This window comes from Leptidea sinapis, chromosome 45, assembly GCF_905404315.1.
Source record: "Leptidea sinapis chromosome 45, ilLepSina1.1, whole genome shotgun sequence".
Lineage (NCBI taxonomy): Eukaryota > Metazoa > Arthropoda > Insecta > Lepidoptera > Pieridae > Leptidea > Leptidea sinapis.
Genome location: NC_066309.1, coordinates 2,056,278 through 2,078,051, shown reverse-complemented (window position 1 = coordinate 2,078,051; position 21,774 = coordinate 2,056,278). Strand labels below are relative to the sequence as shown.

The 21,774-nt window shown below is 36.5% G+C and overlaps 2 protein-coding genes across 2 annotated transcripts in view; one reads left to right on the top strand and one right to left on the bottom strand.

Moving 5' to 3' along the window:
• Positions 1–402: 402 nt before the first annotated feature.
• Positions 403–3,162, bottom strand: LOC126977486 (transcriptional adapter 3-A). The gene has a single exon (XM_050826329.1). The coding sequence runs from the start codon at positions 2,859–2,861 to the stop codon at positions 1,473–1,475; it is 1,389 nt and encodes a 462-aa protein (XP_050682286.1). The 5' UTR covers positions 2,862–3,162; the 3' UTR covers positions 403–1,472.
• Positions 3,163–3,640: 478 nt separating this feature from the next.
• Positions 3,641–21,774, top strand: part of LOC126977460 (zinc finger protein 471-like) — a 40,257-nt gene continuing 22,123 nt past the window's right edge. The window contains exons 1-9 of the mRNA XM_050826261.1: positions 3,641–4,043; positions 4,596–4,844; positions 5,885–6,078; positions 7,480–7,621; positions 10,222–10,332; positions 11,073–11,222; positions 12,200–12,286; positions 15,191–15,296; positions 21,118–21,343. Coding sequence (XP_050682218.1) covers positions 3,770–4,043; positions 4,596–4,844; positions 5,885–6,078; positions 7,480–7,621; positions 10,222–10,332; positions 11,073–11,222; positions 12,200–12,286; positions 15,191–15,296; positions 21,118–21,343 — 1,539 coding nt within the window. The 5' untranslated portion in view covers positions 3,641–3,769. The remainder of the gene's footprint in view (positions 4,044–4,595; positions 4,845–5,884; positions 6,079–7,479; positions 7,622–10,221; positions 10,333–11,072; positions 11,223–12,199; positions 12,287–15,190; positions 15,297–21,117; positions 21,344–21,774) is intronic.

Sequence of the window (21,774 nt, the reverse complement as noted above, 5' to 3'; positions counted from 1 at the left end):
CACAGACTAATATGATGCTTATGCATTATCATATCATTGGGCATTATCTATAAAGCTTCTGCTCTCTCAGAGCGCCATTTGTTTCCGAAGCAGTGGTAGTGTTAGAAATGACATTTAAAATAATTCTAAAGGGATCAAATAAATGCCCAGATTGTTTAAAATATTGTATTGTCACTGGTCCTTGATAAGTGTTTAAAATTTCAAATCAATCCTATATTTTAAAGCAAGTGAATATCATGTTTTGAGTTTGTGTTACATAGATACTTATATACATTTGAAGTCAGAGTTGAGAGTGTGTTTAAAATTGGATGCCTTACTCAAAACACTTCGTATCAAATTGTTATTTGGATGCTAAGAAAAGAAAGGTTCTATATAGGGAGAGCCTTAAATAACTTGAATATGTACATTACTATACCAAGCAGATACCTTTATTGATGCATATTCAACTTACAATACACACCTACATAGTACAATACTTGCTCTAAGATTGTCTTTTTAATTTATGTTGACTTCCTAATTTTAACAGATACGGAATCCAGATGTATTTTAAAATGACATATTATCAGCCTAGAGAATTGAATGAAATTGTATGATATGCAATTGTATGAAATATGCAGTCATTGACAAATGACCGTTATAATCATGTAAAAAACGGAGATAGCCAGGATCTACTACATTTTAAGCAACTGTTCACTTTCAAACTAACCCAGATTATACTATGTCGCCAATTGCCATACAGTTATTACTACTATTTCAAACTTATGTTAAATGACTGCACATTTCATACTAAACTAAATTTCAATTTTTACTTAGGCAGTCACACCTAATTACATAGTATTTACATCCTCTTTGCATATTATATAAATGATACCAGTGATATATAATTTGTATGCTATATATTTTCTTATTAAATGCAAAATGAGGCAAATTAAATAACACCCACACAATAAATTTAAAAAATATATATGAGGTCTCAACTCTCATCCTTTAGAATGAAAGATATTGGAGAACCCAAACATGAAAGTTAAAATTATGATACATACATTAAAAACGAATATAATGAAAATTTCAAAATTTCTTCTAGGTACATAGCTATCATCATGTATACCACACAAATTATTTAATAGCAAGTCAATCTTTTACACATAGTGTTCTAAGACAGTTTAAGAGAGGCAGTTGCAAAACTAATACTTATTTAACAAAGGCAGGCGCACAAGGGTGTTTTTATTCCTGATATTTTTCCATAAAAATGTGTCTACTTAACCAAAGCTTAAATTAAAAAAAATGATACTCCCTATATACATCAAAATACTTTTCTATATTATTTAGATTATTAGAATGATGAGTTTGCAAACTGCTGGTCTAGAGTAACCCTCTAAATGAGCCTTTGAAAAAATATTATGTTATATAAAATGATTTTAATTGCAGAAGGGATAATAATATAATAAACAACTTAGACCAACTTATATCAACTAGCTTGAATTTGGTCCTGTCAATGGCAAAGCATTTATTTCCTTATTGAGTCTTATCTGTTCATTAATAGCTCTCCAAGCATCATCTTTCTCCTTCTTAGTTATAGGCCTCTTCTTTTGCTTAGCAGCAACCATCTTCTTATAAATATCAATGCATTCAAGATCAACTTGATCTAACTGCTTTTTCAAGTTAAGTCTGATCATTTCCTGTTTACATAAACCAATTAAATTTTTCAAATTCTTGCAGTTTTCCTTTCTTACTGCAGTTAATTCTGTTTGACATTTCTTTATCTCTGCTAAAATCTCATCATCAGCAGCATTAGTAAGTGGAGGTAAATCCTCTGGATCCAATATTCCTTGGTCTACCAGCTCTTTTCTAAGACATTTCTCTAGGGTTAATGAATTTTTGTAGCTGTTTTTAGTATTAGTTGATTGCTTTAATTTTATATCTGGAACTTCATATGGTATAACATTTTCCTCCATCAGTGCTGATACCAATCTCTGTGTTAGTGGACCAGTTATCATATTATCTGATTTTTCAAGCTTCTTACGAATACTAGAAGCATCAGGTGACACACCAGAAGATTTTTTATTTGGATTAGAAGCATTCTGATCTTCTGATAAATGTTCATCTGCCCAAACTTCAGAATAATGTCGACCAAGTGGAGGAATTGGTGGTAATGTTGTGTTACTACTCTGTGCAAGAAGTGATTCCAAAAACTTTATGTCATCCATACTGACGGGAGCACAGTATGGCTCAACAGAGTTCCAAAACTTATAAGGTATATTATTTTTGGGAAGAGCTAACTGTGACATTTCTAATTTCACTGAATTATCTGAATTGAAACCGGCATCATTAGAATATATGTTTGATGTTGCAGATGAGTTTGAATAGTTCTTAAATTTTGGCACTTTGGGTTGATTAGATAACTTTGTGTAGTCTTTGGTTTTGCCTAACTTATCGTCGGTAAACTTTCTCTTTCCAGGATATTGTAATTGTTTACCAGCAGCTTTATTCTTCTTCTCTCTTTTGGATTCATTTGTGTCTATACTCTCAATTTCACCTTGAAAATATCTAATACGTAGAGCAGTGTTACACAGAAGTGTTTCAAGTTCAGACTGCAGAGCATCAAGTTCATCCATACCAATTGCTTCATCTGCAGACCGTGCAGCAACTGCTGTTAGCCTTGGTAACGTTGTCGCATTATCTCGCTGTCTTATATAGGGTATGGGACTCATTTCAGTCTTCGTTTTTCCAGCAGATACAACACCTTGAATTTTTGTGGGTTTATTATATGGAGATAAACCAGGACTAGCTGGTTTACCGTTTTCATGTCCTTTACTAGCCAATCGGCCTTTGTTATTGTGGTGCATCCTTTTTCCCAGCATTATGAAAAAAGTCGGTCAAAGTTTCCCGCAAAATTTATTAACATTTAGAACGTCTTGTGACAAGTAGGTAGTAATGTCACTTACAAATTACAATACGAAAATATTGCGTCTTTCGAAAAATATAATTTCCCTTTTCCACTTTCGGAGTACAGTATGTTGTATATGTATGCACCTTTGAAGTAAACAATTAATTGCAGAACGTGGCAATATACATATTAAAACAATTACTTTCTATGTAAATTGAACATTCTACATGTCAGAAATCGGAATGGCTACGTTTTGTAAATAGCAAAATGGCGAGCTTAGGGTCGCCAGCAGAGAATATATTTAGTCTATTAAAATGGTCACCAGTCGCTACCTGGCCAATAATTGTTTGTCTCACAAGTCACACGGAATATGCACTTATAATCCAATATTTCAGATTACATATTCAAACATTGAAAGATGTTAATCACACACTTTAAATGCAATATTCACTCACCCATTTAGGTATATTATTTATGAAAATTTGTAAAAGTTTAATTAATATATTGAATATATATCAGGAAGACTTCAACTAAATTTAAGTTTTAAACAAAGTAAAACTATTGATCAATTGATCATAATATGTATCATTTTTATTGCAATTTTAATATGAATGCTATAAAAATGACAGCACTGCCCATGCCCTCTAAGAAGGTCGAAATAGGTTTGAAGCCTGGGCCGTAAAACAATTTACTGAAAAAAACATCGGGAGACATTTTGTGTGATTCGTAAAATACTAAATAGTCTGAAGTTCTTCAATTAGGGATTTTGTATTGAGATATTAGATACACATGTCAACAATAAAAACATTGAATGTTTACAATGTGTATTCCTCAAATTAATCTTCTAAGTCGGTTAATGTAGATAGATTTTAATATTCGGAAATGGAGGTACAAGGATTTCCTTGTCCACTGTGCTGCGATGAGACCTTTGAGTCTAAGCAATCTTTAACAGATCATTTGCATAGCATTAATTCAAATATTGTGTGCCCACTGTGTAAAGGATGTGTATTTTCTTTGGAAAATTTGATAGTACATTTAAATTCAAGCAACTGTTCATCAGATAATGGAACAGGACGTGTTATGTATACTAATTATACAGATGAAGGCAAGAATAACATAATCGAGTACATTAATAATACACAATCATTTAGTGATGGTAAGTTTATTGTACTCTATACCCTAAGTCTCCATGTTGATGTATATTATTATAGTTTACATCAAACAAACTGGCCAGACCTCTGAAGAAATATAAATAGAATTAAATACATGATAAAGCTTTTTCCTCCCTAATATAACCATCACATCATTAAAGGGAAGGGATGGGAGAGGAAATGTGATGGCACTATCTGTCTTCTGACAGTGTTCCATAATGATGCTCGTAAACTGAAATTTTCAGGATTTATAGCCTAGAAAGTCCTTGAGAGAAATAAATTTTGTCCTTATAAGACTTTAATTTCTTATATATTCCTTTTACTTCAAGTCCACATAAGAATAGTCCTAGATATTTAGAATTATATTTATATAGAATAGAATTATATTTATATATATACCCAAGTTGGTTTCAAACAGCCTTCTTTCTGCTTTTAATAGCTTTTCTTTTTGATTTACTCATTTTTCTATATCTTAGTGTGCTTGACACAAATGTACATATAATAGACCTTATTATTTTATTTGTTATTCTATTAAATTAATACTTTTTATTTAACAGGAAACAGTTCTGACAACAACAGAAACAACACTGACTTACATTCAAATTCCCCAAGTAGTCTACCTGAAGATACAGTTTATTTGGAGTATGTAGATAAAGAAATCATTAAAACGGGGATACAAACTCAAGGTCTTAGTAAGAAGAGTGAAGAAAATTATGTTATATTTTCTGATAATGAGTCTATGCTAAATGAGGGTACTTTTGTTACAAAGCAAAATGAGGATGGAACTGTATCATTTACTATGCAAGGTAATTAAAAACTTACAAAAAGTGTAGCATTAATGAGAGGAGAGAAATCGATATTTACATTTACAATTTTAAATTACATTTTATATAACATAGTTATGTAAATCAAATCAAAAATATTATTATTTCATAGGTAAATTGTATTACACTTGAAGTATGTCATTGTTTCATACAGCTCATTCCAAAGGCAGATTTCCTTAGAGAAGAATGAGCAATAGGTTGCTCTTTTCAAAATAACTTTGTAAAGATATGCACTAAAATTACTCAAACATTTTGACTTGACGGTAAGTGATCATTCTCACCCACTAGGGGAATCATAGGAGAATTCCTGGCCTTAAAATTACCTGGAAACTGTTCAAGGATTTTACTGCTTCATAATTTGCATCACCAAATCAACCATCACCAAACTACTACTATAATGGTAAGAGAATGGAAAAAAGCTTCCTGAGCATCACACTGTGGAGGAATGCCGCTGGTTTTCAATGCATATTGGTAGAAACTGATAATTTATTGAATTAGGTGTTATTGAGTTTATATCCATTACTATCCAAATGGTATGAATAATCTCAAATGGTGATTCCACTAAGATATGTTAGTTTATATGCAGAATACACCTAGAGCCCAACCACAGGGCTTACAGTTAAGGGTTATACACATCTTCCACCAAAGAATTTAACACATATTTCCTCTCATGGAGCACCCGCAACCGACGAGCATGTATGAAAAGAGTAATGAATGTAGAGGAAGCGCGTGAGGTTTGTAAGGATAGAAGCAAGTAGCATTCTATTGTCTCTGCCTACCCCGACGGGAACAAGGAGTGAGTGTATGTATGTGTGTTTCCTCTCTACAAGAAGTATCCTCAGGAGAGTTGACTCACTAAATTTGTAATTTGTGAATGGTACCAATTATTGACCTGCAGCCTCCATTGTGACATATTATATTTTTCACATTTAATTTACAAAATAAACTATAATGGTGATATAAATATATATCCAAAACGATTAAATTTTCAGAATTATTTACTACTCTTATCCTGTTTTCAGATACAAAACCACCCGATGATAATGAACTACATAATAGTGGTAGCCCAATAATGGATACAAATGAAGTAAAGTTAGGAAATGAAACACCAGCTAATCTAGAAGAGCTTTATACCTGTAATGCTTGCGGGATATCATTTACATCAGTATCTGATCATATTGCTACTTACCATAGTGGCCAAGATGTAGTGGTTGAGGTTAGAATAATCAATTATTTTTTACTTTTAAATGTTAATAATAATAATATACTCATTAATTAATTTCATGATATAAATTTTCAAGGGCTAAAAAACACTGTATTACCTTGACACCATCAACCATTGATGGTGTCAAGGTAATATAGTGTTTTTTCAATTAGGCATACAATATTTTGTTACTATAACAGTGAATGAAATAAAAAGTGATATCACCTCAAAACTCATACAGCTAATAAAGAAACTTACAGATACAACTTAGTAAAATTGAACTTATATAAATCCACAGTGTTGTGATTATAATAACCTTTCCATTTACAATATTTTATGATCATTACCTGACCAATGAGCATTCAGTATCCCACACCAGCTCACCTCAATTGGTTGACAAAATTGTTTGCATTGCAAATCTAAAGGTTTTTCTTATGTAGTCTACTGTGTTATAATGTTGATGCTGATAACCGACCTGATCATAAATAAAATCAGAGCTTTACACAGGTTGTTTGCTAGGTGGGTACCACAGTGGTGCCTTTTTCTGTTGTGAAGCAGTAATGTGCAAGCACTTTTCATGTTTCGGTTTGAAGCCATGATGACACCAGAGCTAGTTAAAATACTGGGCTAATGACACTTTACATCTTATCACAAGTGACACAGCTCTGTCACATCTCAGTGGGTGGTAGTGCATTGTAATGAGCAGGGAGAATCACATACTATTGGGTGAACTGGTCTTGCTCCAAGGAAGTACTTCTTCCAATTTATACTTATTCTTTTGTTGATTTCTTCTTCATTCCTGTTCTTGCTAAATGATACTTGTTTTCCTTGATACAAGTAATTGCCCATATGTTCTATATTTTTACCATTCATGAGTAAAATAATTTGAATACTACTAGATTGTTGAAATAGTAGTGAACAAGGGCCAATTTGGTTTTCTGTCACTCGCCGGCCGCTGCCGCGGCACGCTACGCTCGGGTCGTGCGTTGTGGTCAACAGTCTATATTTGTTTATGGGACTTACTAGTGAACAAAAGCCGATTAGCTTAGATAACAATTGGTTAATTACACTAATGCATAACTTAAAAAAAAGACTGTATAATACATACAAGAAATAGACCAATCAGAGACAGCCTCATAAACTAATGACAAGTAAAATTGTCAAAATTGTTAAAACTGTCAGCCTTACAATATCACTAGAGTGTACCCATGACATTACAATGTCAATAAAAACAAGGCCGCTAAATTGTAAGAAATGAAGTTGATTGACAATCTTCGGTTTAATTATAATATCATTAGTGAAATTATAATATCACGGCTTTGACAGTATACCTGCGACACATACACCAGGTTCATCACAAAATTTGGTTTGTTAGGTTTGGTTAGTTAAAACCACATAATACCCATTTCACAGGAGCTGCTATTGGAGGGTCAAAACACTATTGATCAAACCCAGGACATGATAGACAATGAGGCACATACAGAAAAACATGTTTCAAGGAGAATGATTACAGAGTCTGGGGATATAATAGAGGAGACAGTTGAACAACAGCCAGGTATGGCCAAGCAATTTCAATAATCATATCATATTGTTATGTATTATGGAATGTTATTTCAGAAGTAACTTCATATTTCATTCTTCAGAGGTTTTATTTTGACCCAGGCTCTGACAAATTTTTCTACATATTAATCATTCTATAAGGTGCTATTGCTCTTTAAGATTGCGGTAATGGTCGCGGAATGGGGTAAATTAAACCTCGTCCAATTTAACCACCAGAAGACGCAAGTTTGTGTGTTTACCACTAAAAAAGCCCCATTTGTCGTATCACCGCTCTTCGATAATACCTCCATATCGGAATACTGGGTTACGAAATCCAAGATCGAAGACGCTGGGCGTCATAAATATATAGAGCACGGCAATACTTCAAACCGGCCCACATTCTAGCACTCTACAGCGCAGGTCCGGCCACATATAGAGTATTGCTGTCATCTCTGGTCTAGCGCACCCCAGTATCAGCTCGATCCATTTGACCGCGTGCAACGCAGAGCAGCTCGAATTGTCGGGTACCCAGTGCTCTGTGATATGTATTTCACACGATGTTCCATTGCCTCTAGTTAAATTACCATTAAAGTCCACATAGGTGATGTTGTATCAAGCCCACGACCTGTACCAGCCGGTGTACCACAGGGTTCGATCTTAGGGCCCTATTTATTCGTGATGTACCTAAATGTCATCAAAAAACAACCACATACCCACCTCGCTGGATTTGCAGACGATACCGCCAGTTTTACGTCTTCTGATGAAATTGATATTATATATAATATCACGCCTTCAGTGGTCACTGGAACTACTTATCAACTTATTTCACCAAGTGGAAGTTAAAAATAAATGCTCTTAAAACGGAAGCAATTATGTTTAGTCGTAAACGCTTCCCAATTCGTAAACTAAGAATAGACGGTCAACTTATCCCATGGAGTACTACGGTAAAGTACCTGGGTCTAATACTAGACTATAAGCTAAACTGGACACAAAACACAAATGCTCTTCATGTAAAAGGTATTAAAGCAATTAACGCTTTCAGTCCTGTGCTTAACCGCAAATCGAATTTAAGTTCCAACACTAAAATCCGTATACATTCTAGTCTTGTCAGGCCATGCATTGCATATGCTGCTCCCTTGTGGTGCAGCACTTGCAATACTAATTACGATAAAATTCAATCAATACAGAATAAAGCCATTTAAAATTCATATAATACTGTGTTTCGTTCATTAATCAATGACTTCATATTCAGGATATCTAAGAAATTCTATCTTTTTAAAAATCCAACTCATAAGAATCCCTTAATTTCCTCAATTGGTAGAACCCGTTTAAATAACTTACGATACGCTGGCAGGTATAATCGATATCGCCTCCCACATCACTATTTCCTCGAGTACGGATAACGACATATAATACAGGTTTCAATTAGCTTGGTGTCGCAGGCTCGCAGCCTGTAGGTATGGTATGGTATGGTATGGTATAGGGGCTCCTGTTTCCGCAATTAAACCACTAGCATGGGTCCATTTTGCGTGCAGTAATGGCCAGTTACTCCAACCAGCCCAGCCCCTTCCAGAAGTTAAGAACATTCCTGGGGTGTTCGCAGACTTCCTGGAGCGACCTCGTATTGGTTAAGGTTTTTGCCCATTGGTTGGCCACCCCCGCACATTTCAGGATTACGTGAGCGACCGTTTCATCCTCGGCCAGACAGCCTCTGCACTTAGGACTGTCCGTTACGCCGATTGTGAAAAGGTGTTTGTTTAGTGATGTGTGACCCCTTAGGGTGCCCACCATTGTACGGATGTCATATCTGTTGAGGCTGATAAGTCTACGTGTCAGTTTGGGCGACAGTGCAGGTATCGCCTTTTTCGACTGTCTACAGCTTGAGACATTCATCCATCGGGTGTTGTGTAGGTCGTTAGTGAGAAAGCGTATCCATGAGCGCATTTGGCTGAAGGGCAGTGGCAGAAGTGAAAGCAGCCTGTAGGTATTGTAATGTAATACCTTACGTATATCATCATTGCTGCAATGCTATAATTTAATGACAGTATTACTACGTTATTGTTTTCTTTATGATTACTATTGAACAATTTAATTGTGTTTAATCTGCTAATATACTTATATTGCAAAATAATATTGTTATACCTTCTTAAAAATAAATTAAGTAGGTACATAATCTAAAACTTGTATTACCATAAAGTCAGCGAGATAATTTTCTATTTTAATACCTACCAACTACAAATTAGGATATCATCGGTGGCGATTCTCTACAGTCCGGTTATCACGGAACTTTCTTCTACCTACAATAAAGCTGTTGAATGAGCTTCCTTGTGCGGCGTTTCCGGGACGATACGTATAGGTGTCTTCAAAAAAAGCGCGTACACCTTCCTTAAAGGCCGGCAACGCTCTTGTGATTCCACTGGTGTTGCAAGAGAATGTGGCGGCGGTGATCACTTAACACTAGGCGTACGCACAATTGTCCTTCTTTTCCATAAAAAATAATAAGGATACTTTGAACTTCATCCGAATAGGTTTATTTGTATCATCTAAACTTTTCTCAATATTACATAATAACATTAACCAAATAACATTCCACTAAAACAGAAAATTTTCTTTCAGAGAAGAAAAATCCACGCGAAACCAAGATGCATGTATATTCCAAAAAAACAAAGAGTCCCATTAAAGTGGAGGGATCAAATGCGACTGTCTCAGATGTAGATGTATGTAATGGTATGTGTAATAGGTACATTAATTATATATTTATATTGTATAATACATTTTCCAGAAACTGTGATAACCATAATTTTAACACCTGGAACAAACAATAAACTTGTTATGCTTTACAACGGCTGAAAAAATGTGTAAAAAGAAGAAGAAAAAATTTCAACCTTTCCAAGTGATACAAATTGTGTAAATTAGAGATTAATTATTTTAATAATTTGTGTAATTTTTTGATTTTACAAACAAACTTGATTATCACAATTTTTGTTCATTGTAGTGTTGAAAATAGTAGATTTTACAACGAGTTAAAACGAACCATTTTTATCCGAGACTTTTAGTAATGTCGAGGATAAAATGGTTTTGTGGACGAGTTATAAACTCTGCTTTTCATATCGATTGCGAGGAAATAAAACAGTAGTATGACATGGACTTTTTTTACAATTTTAACAAAAAAAAAACAAGACCTGTTTCCCGCCGCTTTTTTTTTAAATAGAGACCTATACAGCATACATAAGATGTTAAGTCTCTTTTCCCCAGTAATTTCACTAGCTACGGCGCCCTTCAGACAGAAACACAGTAATGCTAACACATTACTGCACGGCAGAAATAGGCGCTGTTCTGGTACCCATAATCTAGCCGGCATCCTGTACAAAGGAGCCTCCCACCGGTGATCAATCATCATCCTCTCCACAAAACCAAACCACCTAAAAAATGTAAAAGTAACAAGTATTAAAATTTGAATGTTTCAGAATTACCAAAGTTTCACAAAGTTGTGGTTTCACAGTTTCACAGTGTTATGGCAACTTCTGATAGCTCAAAGATGCAAGTATACTCCTGTGTCAATTGCAAGACCAGGGTCACAGCATTGGACGACTTCAAGACGCAACCATGCAAGAAGCGTAAGTCGACTGTGTTTTATAAGACCGATCTATAAAAAAGACGTATACAGTATAGACAAACGTCCTTGCGCATGGTAGACAAAAGTACCGTTGTGCTATCTGTAATGTCGCACGTTTGGGCACAGCTGTGAGACTGTTGGTGAGTAAGTAGCACTACACCCGGGGACATCCGATCCTGCCCATGGCTGATTGCAGGGGTGGGACAGACACCTTATAGTGACGTTTTCAGAAAACTGTAGTGCCATCTGTTAGTTGGCCCGAAAATTAAAGCTTTGTCAGCTGTCACTCGCTTTGAAACCTTTAAACTTTTCTTTATTTGTGTCACTGCCCACTGTTCATAAAATGGCGGCTACGTCTAGCGTTTGCGCATGTTTGTAGCTCTCGTGTTCCATTTTGCATATTTACACTACTAAATCTATCATTAATGTTCTATGTTGTGACAAAATTAAACAACTAACTCTACGCGCAATTTCAACATTTATTATAACAAAAATTGCAATACCTACATTAAAAAGTAGAGTTAGTTATTTAATTGCGTCACAACAATAAAAATGATTTTTATAATTTCGAGCTTATATATAATTATTTTCGGGGCCAATCTCCAGATGGCGCTAGTTTTCAAATAGACAGCTCATAATGCGTAGAGAGGGCTCTCTTTTCCCTATATGTTATTATACTCTTTGGCTGATTGGAACTGGCGTTCCCGATAAAGAGCACTCTTTATTTAGCACTTAATGTCGCAAGTGACATTAACAATGACAGTGACAATGATTATTAACACATTTAATTCAGACTAGATGTCAAGACACTACACTATCCATCAGTCTGGCATCTTAAGACCCACTTAAGCACGGTTCTACTATTGGAGTCTGATTTGTCATGTTCTGTCAATCGAGTGATGTGTACTACACAGTCACTACACATCCCTCTAGAAAATGGCACATTCTCTTTTTAATGATTCTTATCTAATTTTGCAGGCATATATCAATGCGCTCACTGTTCGACGCAATATGACAATCCGAAATCGATGTGTGCACATATGAAAGTACACAAAGGGAAACCAGGTGAACAATTATTATATATACAATGTTACTAAATAAATTTAATGGAGTAGTATTATACACGATGACGAGATGTCGCTCGTGCACGTCGCGGATGGCTCAGTTGGAAGAGCGCTCGCACGGACCTGAGAGGTCGTGGGTTCAAGTCCCGCATCGTTCATAAATTTTATTTGTAATTAATCCCCGAAGTGAGGGTTATTACTTTAAAACATAATAAATTGTTTAGTATTATACAGTTTTATTATTATTGACGTGACGCGACTTGTAAAGAGCACAATAGGGCATTGTGCACTTTGCCCATCCATGCCAATAAAGAATATCATCAAATTTTGATTTTTATCTTACAGTATAGTTTATGAAAAACAAATAAAAGGTTAAAAATATGGATACGACAGACAGTTTCCGAAATATTATTTTGTTAAGCTGAGCGCTGTAGTGATGTCACTACACTACAGTAACTCTTTATAGTGAGAGCGGGGCTCTGACGGCCTCTGAGCGGCCCTCGATATTATAATATGATGCCGTATGAAATATAGACCGACCCAAACATCAACCTCACCTGCACGCATTAGCGGTTTGTACGAAATTCTGACGACGATCCCCAGTATCGTGGTGCCCCCTGCTGGAGAACTGACGAGGCTCTGGCGACCGAACAATAGCGGTATAACCATACACCCGACCGAACTTCTGGTCGGAGGAGGTAGGCAATAGCCTTGAGATTTAAATAATCTCCAAAATGTCTGGTGTAGAAGGCAACGGGAGACCACTACACTATATATTCCCTAGTCGTCGGCTTAGTAATATGGAAAGGTCTAAGAAAGTGATGGCCCCGAGTTCTTGGCGTCCCTTAGATGGGACAGGGGTGCTAAGAATCTCCAGGCGGAAAACATCAAAAATTAGGAACGTGGAATGTAAGAAGTTTGAAGAGTCCAGAAAAATCAGCGGGCCCAGATGATGTTCCCATAGACGTACTTAAACTTACTAAGGACGAAAATATTGATGTCCTCGTAAATTTTTTGAACGCCGTTTATGACTCTGAAGCCACTTACCCAAGGACTGGTTAACGTCATCTTTCATTACGCTCCCTAAGAAAGCCAATGCGAAAAAGTGCGAACAATTTCGAACAATTAGCCTTATGGGTCAAATATTAAAACTATTTCTTAATATCATTCACGAACGCATAACAACTAAATGTGACGAACAACTCGCAGATAACCAGTTCGGCTTTAGATCAGTAGTCGGCATAGGAGAGGCTCTATTTGCAGTACAGATATTGGTGCAAAAATCCTTAGATATGCAGCAGGATGTTCTTCTTTGCTTCATCGATTAGGAAAAAGCTTTCGATAGAGTTTTGCATGACCGCCTAATTGCAATATTACAAAATATCGGGTTGGATGGCAAAGATATACGAATCATCCAGAATCTGTACTGGCATCAACGAGCTACTGTTTGGGTTGATAATGAGCAGACCGCAGGAGTTGATATTAAAAGGGGTGTCAGACGGGGCTGTATCTTATCACCTACGCTATTTAATTTGTACTCTGAAACCGTAATAGTAGAAGCAGTCGAGGACTTAGACTGTGAAGTCAAAATAAATGGCCAGAACATAAATAATAATAGATATGCCGATGATACAGTCCTCATAGCATCATCTGCTAATGATCTTCAGAAACTTGTCACCCGAGTAAATGAGTGCAGCGAAAGAGCTGGTCTTAGGATGAACATCTCAAAGACGAAACTCATGGTCATATTTAGATATAACCTTTCTTAGGAAACAAATTGACGACTTTGACTTTACAGTAGCAGGCCAAAAACTAGAAAGAGTGCGCAAATACAAATATATAGGTACATGGTTAAATGACAACTGGAATAGCGACCAAGAAATTAAGACCAGAATTGAAGTGGCTCGAAGCACCTCTAGTAAAAAGAAAAAGTACTGTGCAACCGTGGTCTTAAGATTTCCTTGCGCACTTGTTTACTGCACTGTTACATCTGGCCCATACTTCTATACGGATGTGAGGCGTGGACTATTAAATACGACCTCAGGAAATGTATAGCAGTTTTTGAAATGTGGCCATAAGTTGGACCCATAAGGTCACAAATGTGGAAGTCCTGCGCCGCGTCAATCAAAAACGCAAACTCATGCAAACTATCAAGATGAGGAAAGTCGCATATTTGGGGCACGTGCTTAGGCTCGAGAGGTACAAACTCCTACAACTCATCATGATGGGAAAAGTTGCCGGAAGAAGAGGCGTAGGTCGCAGAAAAAAGTCTTGGCTGCGCAACATCCGAGAGTGGACTGGCATCGCGAGTGCGGCAGAACTATTTCGCCTCGCGAAGGGCAAAAATTTAAACTACAAAGCTGACCGCCAACCTTCGCTAGTTGGAGAGGCACGCGAAGAAGAAGAAGATTACTGTGTTTTGGTCTGAAGGACGCTGTAGCTAGTGAAATTACTTGGCAAATGAGACTTAACATCGTATGTCTCAAGGTGACCAGCGCAGTTCTAATGCCACTCAGAATTTATGGGGTTTTTCAAGAATCCTGAGCGGCGCTGCATTGTAATGGGCAGGGCGTAACAATTACCATCAGCTGAATGTTTTGTTCGTCTCGTCCCTTATTTTCATAAAAAAAAAATCAACAAATTTGACGGAGGATGGAAAGTGATATACTCCAGTCTCCATTGCATCTATGAAGTCTTACATCACACTCGTGAGAGATTTGATAAACTCCGTTCCGAAATCATGTTGTCCCAGTGGCTGGACTTGGAGCACACTGCATTCGCTTTGGATGTGACATGGCGATCTAGATCTCTAGTATAGTTAATATTCGGCTTCGTTCGTCGTTCTTATCCGGTTTCTGTTTAAAGAGAGCAGCTATTCAATAATGTAATTTGTGTTCTGTTCCAGAAAATTTAGAAGCTAAGGCCACGACGTACGAGTGTGAGCTGTGCAACACCACTTTTCAAACGTTGAAGTCATTAAAACTACACAAACGGATGCACGATCCTCTCAAGTAAGATGAGTAACATCAAATTCAAATATTTTTGTTCAAAATAGGATTCAAAACCACTTATTGAACGTCAAAAACTACCACCCATTCTCGAATGCGTCAGAAGATGCATGAAAAGAACGGGCGCAAGAATCTCAGGGGGCTTTTTTTTTATATAAAAATATGGATTACAATGTGATATCGTACAATAAAGATTTATAATTTAAGAGCCTGAGGGTGTTCGCTTCATTTCCAGTCTGAGACGTCATTAAGAGAATTTTTATAGTAAACTTTCCCACACAAACGCTTTTTAACAATTCTTTTAAATTTCGTAACACATTTGTTTGGTACATTTTCTGGGATCGTATTGTACAAGCATATACATCGCCAAATAAAAGGCTTACTAACTCGACTTAATCGAGTAGTAGGCATAACAAGTTTATATTTGTTCCTCGTGTTAACATTATGAATGTCACAGTTTCTAGCAAATTCCTCAGTGTGCTTATAAACATAATATAGAACATTATCAAGAATATATTGAGAAACAACAGTCAAAATGTTTCTTTCATCCAGCAGATAGCCAAAATAGCGAAAATATGGTTGAGCCGATTACGGAACTAATAAGCCACAGCCTAATAATGAGCGGTCGTTTTCAGCACATTAAGAAAATAGATATAATATAATATGGATTTACCAAAGTACAGAGTAACGAATGTTTACGATGTTCTGTGATTTTTTTAAATTAAAATAAGGGACGAGACGTGTCGATCAGCTGATGGTAATTGATACGCCTAGCCCATTACAATGCAGTGCCGATCAGGATTCTTGAAAGACCCGATAATTCTGAGCGGCACTACACGCTGCGGGCGTCACCTTGAGACATAAGATGTTAAGCCTCATTTGCTCAGTAATTTCACTAGCTACGGCGCCCTTCAGACTGAAACACAGTTATGCTTACACATTACCGCTTCTCGGCAGAAATAAGCGCCGTTGTGGTACCCATAATATAGCCGGCATCCTGTGCATAGGAACCTCCCACTGGTACTATTATTACCTGGCTAATAAACATTCAGTAACGCGTGTCCGCTCACCTCAGTTGATTGACGGAAATTTTTGCATTGCGAATTTTAAGTGTTAGAAGTTTACTATTATAAGGTCGATTATTGCGACTGACAAATATCTTACTGTCACAATACACACGATACGACTTGGGTATCTTCAAAAAAACGCTTACCTAAAGTTCGTCTTCTGTTGTAAATCATTTGGTTACAAGCAGGCATGAGTCACAGTCGCAAAATAAACAGTGTGTAAATCATAATTTTGAAAATATTCAGAACATGAAATTTACTGTTAATATCTGTTCGTTGTTATGGTAAAAATAGTACGTCTAAATATAAAATTGACGAGCAATGTTCTATTTGAAAGTAATATATGCAATTTCTATGTATTTCATTTTCTTACAGCTCTTACAGATCCTTACATACTTTATTCGCTTCGTCCACTTTCATTATTCCTTTCATACATGCTCTCCGGTTTAGGGTACTCTTGACCTGGCCTTTTTTCAAGACATCCCTGATTTGATCTTGAAACGTCCGCCTAGGTCTACCCCTTCCAACACTTTCATTCACACTGGCCTTATACACTTTCTTCGTCAATCGTTCTTCATTCATTCTCTCGACATGTCCAAACCATCTCAGCATACCTTTCTCAATTTTTGTCACAACATCTTTCAAACCACAACGTTTCCTTATCTCACTATTTCTTATCCTGTCACTCAGTTTAACTCCTATCATACTTCTCAACGCTCTCATCTCAACTGCATTTATTCTGCTTTCATGTTTCTTCTGCCATACCCAACTTTCACTTCCGTACATGAGTGTTGGAACCAACACCCCATGGACAGCCAAGCGAGCCTTATTAGACACCTTCTTTCTGTTCATAAAGGAGTGCAAAGCTCCATTCACCATGTTTCCTGCATTCACTCTTCTTTCAATATCACTCTCATACTTTCCATCTCTTGTAAATTTAGAACCCAGATACACAAACTCATTCACCTGTTAAATTTTTTCATCTCCAATCACGATATTGCAGTCTGTCACTACCTCATCTCTTTCAAGCACCATCACTTTCGTCTTCTTTACATTCATCTTCATTCCCTTTCTACCAAAAGCTCCATTCACAGCAGTTACCATCTCTTGCAACTCCTCGGCTGAAGATGCAAGTAATACTTGGTCATCAGCATAGAGAAAACATTTGACGAGTAACTCATTCATTCTCAACCCTCTGTCATTCTCTTTTAAACCTGTCAAGCAATTGTTCATGAACAGATTAAACTGCCACGGTGACGCTACACATCCCTGTCTTACACCTTTTTCGATATTAAACCATTCAGTGTATGCCCCGTTTATCCTTACACAAGCACTAGAATCTCTATAAAGAGATTGCAATGCTCGTATGAGGACACTGCTCACACCGCTCGTGGACAATGCTGACCACAATTCATTCCTCACCACTTTGGCCTTTTCTAGATCCACGAACGCGCAATAGACCTTTTTGTTTTTAGCCAAAAACTTTTCGGCTATGCACCGCAAGGAAAAGACCTGATCCGTACATCCCATTCCCTTTCTATATCCCGCTTGTGCATCCCATACTTTTTCGTCTGTTTCATTCACAACTCTTTCAATCAACACTTTTGCATACAATTTGCCGACGACGCTGAGAAGGCTTATACCGCGGTAATTTCTGCAGTCTTGTCGTGACCCATTTCCCTTATACAATGGCACGATTACAGCTTTGCACCAGCCTCCTGGTACTTGCCCATTTCGCCAGCACAAATTGAAGAGGCGGTACAGCTGGCTAGCCACTATGCCTTGACCAGCCCTCAGCATCTCGACGGTAATCCTGTCATACCCTGCAGCTTTACCTAATCTCATACTTTTCAATGCTTTCACTATTTCATCCATGCTTATCTCACTTTCATCAACATTTATATTAGTTTCAATAGAAGCTGCCGGATGTTGTTCATGCACTTCCTCTCTTTCAAACAAACTTTCAAAATGCTCTTTCCATCTCTTTAGCACACATTCTTCTCCTCTTATAATGTTTCCATCTTGACTCCTGATTATACTGAGCTCCGAGGTAGATGTTTTTCCTCTGGCTGTTTTGATGGATTTCCAGAAGAACTTAATGTTTGACTGGAAATCTTCAGTGAGCCTCCTATCAAAATCATCCTTTCGTTCTTCTTTCTTTCTAGACACAACTGCTTTCTTCGTTCTTGCTTCCTTTATCTCGTCATCCGTTGCCTTTTGTACTTTTTGGTTAGCTTTTGTTGCTAACCAATCCAACGAAGCTTTCTTCTTTTCTTGCACCGCCATTTGTACCTCTGTCCATCCACAAATTATAGTTCTTTTCGTCAATAGACCGTGATAATACTTCAAACTGGGCAAAATATATGATGTCTTTCGCCCGTATATATGTTACAGCCTTGTATTAGGCGAGGCATTTATTTTCTTTAATTTCTAAAAATTCCTTTAGAATTCTTTTTGTCATTTCTGATATACTAGACGCTACTACCGCTTCGGAAACTTTTTAATCAAATATACAATATTGTATTGTCGTTGCTATTACTATAAAATAATCATAATCTAGTCCCAGGCTGTCAGATTACTTAGATATTCAGCTGTGAAGTAGTAGGATTTACGACAGTGCCATTTTTTAATAAAACAATTAAATTTATTTATAGATAATGCGTGAACAGTGGCTGGGACTTTATTATAAAAGTGTATACATTTACCCCTAAAGCTATTATGTATCTAATAAGCCTACTAGAATAAGTTACAAGCAATCCCTTATTTCTAGTGATATAATAATGAAAATCACCATTAAGAGCAAAAAGGTGACGATTTTTGTGAACGTATATTAAAATTACCATCCCCAACCATTTCACCATGGATTAAGTACTATGAGAATAGCTTTATCGCTTACTGTCTTATTAATAAAAGCGATGTAAAGTTACTCCAAGTTTAAAATTATTTCTCCCTGTCATGTAATTCTGTAGTGACCGATTTCTTTAGCAAGGTAGGCACTCTACATACAAGTACCAACCTGAATAATAAAATATTTATGTGTTGCACACATAATGCGAAGAGATTGACGTTGTGTTTAGTCTCGACATGTCAATTTTGTATTTTTAAAAGTAATTGGCACTGCATTGTAATGGGCAGGACGTATCAATTACCATCAGCTGAACGTCCTGCTCGTCTCGTCCAATATTATAAAAAAAGTCAATAGAAATTTGGTTATAGAAGAACGGAAATAAATTTACTTTTACACTAGTGGTGTTTACTAATTTAGGTTCTTACTATGGTAAGCATTGCCTAATTGACTATATGGAATGCACGCCCCTGGTAGTGACAAAGGTCGTCCTATTCCGTAAAAAAAAAAGAAAAGATAAAGACAAAAAGTTTTAAACTTAGACTAACTTTACTTCGCCCTTATTTATAACACAGTTAGTGTTACTTAGATATATCTCTTCACTGTGTATTTTATCTATTGAATTTATATTATCTGTCATAAATACGCACACCACAAACTTAAATATCATCCGCATCATCTGGATGTATGGCGTATCTCCACAGAGTGGTTCTCAAGAAACTATCTTCCATTTACAATCAAACAGTGTAATGAACTTCCAGATCGATACGCCAACAACGCTCCTGTGATTCCTCGTGTGTTGCAAAATAACAGTGCGGCGTTAATTATTTACCATCAAATGTACATTCAAAGCTGGTTTCTTCCTTAGATAATTTATATGTAGATAGAGCCTCTTGTTGTTAGACGACCGTTCAAAACATGCCAGGCTTATTACTTTAGTGTGCGTGACAAGCTACGTCATACACTCGCTATTTGTATGTCACTTTGTATTAGTGTGCGTGCTTTGCTTAGAATAGAGATTAACATAGTCTACCTAGACGTATAAATAATAATAGAATAGAATAGAAACACTTTATTAACAGTAAAACACACACCTTCAATTTACAGTAAAAATCTTAAAGAAATAAAAAATTAAATTAGATGTAACAAAAATTATTAAAATATAAAATTAATTAATAATATTGACACACTTTTAACACAAATTATCTTGCCTCAAATTAGGCAAATAGGCTGTGTTATGGGTTGCAAGACAATGATATATTTAATATAAAATACTTACTTGAACATACATTTAAACATCCATCCAACAAAAACATCCATATTCATCATATAAATGCTTGCACATACCGGGATTCGAACCTGGGACCTATAGCTTAGTTGGTAGGATCGCTAACTATTCGGCTATACAGGTTGTCTAACGGCCGTTTTCAATAACCTTTCTATCCTTAGTTTTACATACTAGAGTTAAGACAAATCTATCCTTTTACGCTTACTTACATTTCAATAACCTATCGACATAAAGCATTGGTCTATAACGGCCGGTCCCAATATTCAGTCTATCTCTTACTTGAGATAGAAGTTTGTTTGGAAATTGTAATTCACGCGTCCCAATATAAGGCGATAGCGACTTATAGGGTATATTGGGACAGATTCAGATTATTAACAGCTAATTACTGACAATAGAAGTAGTAATTTATTTCTATCTGTTGATAGTATATTGGGAATGGCCGTAACTATACTGCACATAGCTATTGATAGATAAGAGAAGAAAACGGCCGTAAATTATAGTTATACCAAATAAATGATCTATGTTTTCTTCTAATACCATAAATAATACTCATATTGCAATCACTTTAAAGTTTCATCGCACTTTTAATATGCAGAATAATTATTTAAATTAAATCTTGTTTAGATCGCGTCCGATAGAACTGCCGGTGAATGCAATACAGTGCCTTAACAGCAAGGATAGGACGTTCATTTGTTCCGTGTGTGACAAAGAAATACCAGTGGAGTATAAATTGGTGCACCTGAAATCACACACAGAGAACAGTAATAAGGTGACATGCGATATATGCAACAAGATATTCCCCTCCAATGACTACTTGGAAATGCACATGAATGTCCATAATACGGAAAAGGTAAGCGTTTTGTTAATGTTATAATCTTATGTAGTGGGTTGTGAGTAACTGAGAAGCGAGTAGTGAATCAACCATGGCTCGCGTCGACTGTTGACGTCGACCGCCCCGCGTGGGTAAGATTTTGATGAGGTGGTGATTTAAAACTACCCACTAGTATTATAATTTTTATAAATAGTACAATATGTAATAGAAATTAGAAATTTATATAAGCCGTACTTACCTACATCATCATCATCAGCCGGTAGACGTCTACTGCTGGACAAAGGCCACCCCCAAAGATTTCCACGACGGTCGGTCCTGCGCTGCCTTCATCCAACGTATTCCGGTGATCTTGACCAGATCGTCGGTCCATCTTGTGGGGGGCCTGCCAATACTGCGTCTTCCGGTACGTGGTCGCCATTCGAGGACTTTACTGCCCCAACGGCCATCTG

Coding starts and splice junctions, on each gene's coding strand:
- LOC126977486 (XM_050826329.1), bottom strand. CDS start 2,861: ATGCTGGGAAAAAGGATGCACCACAATAACAAAGGCCGATTGGCTAGT.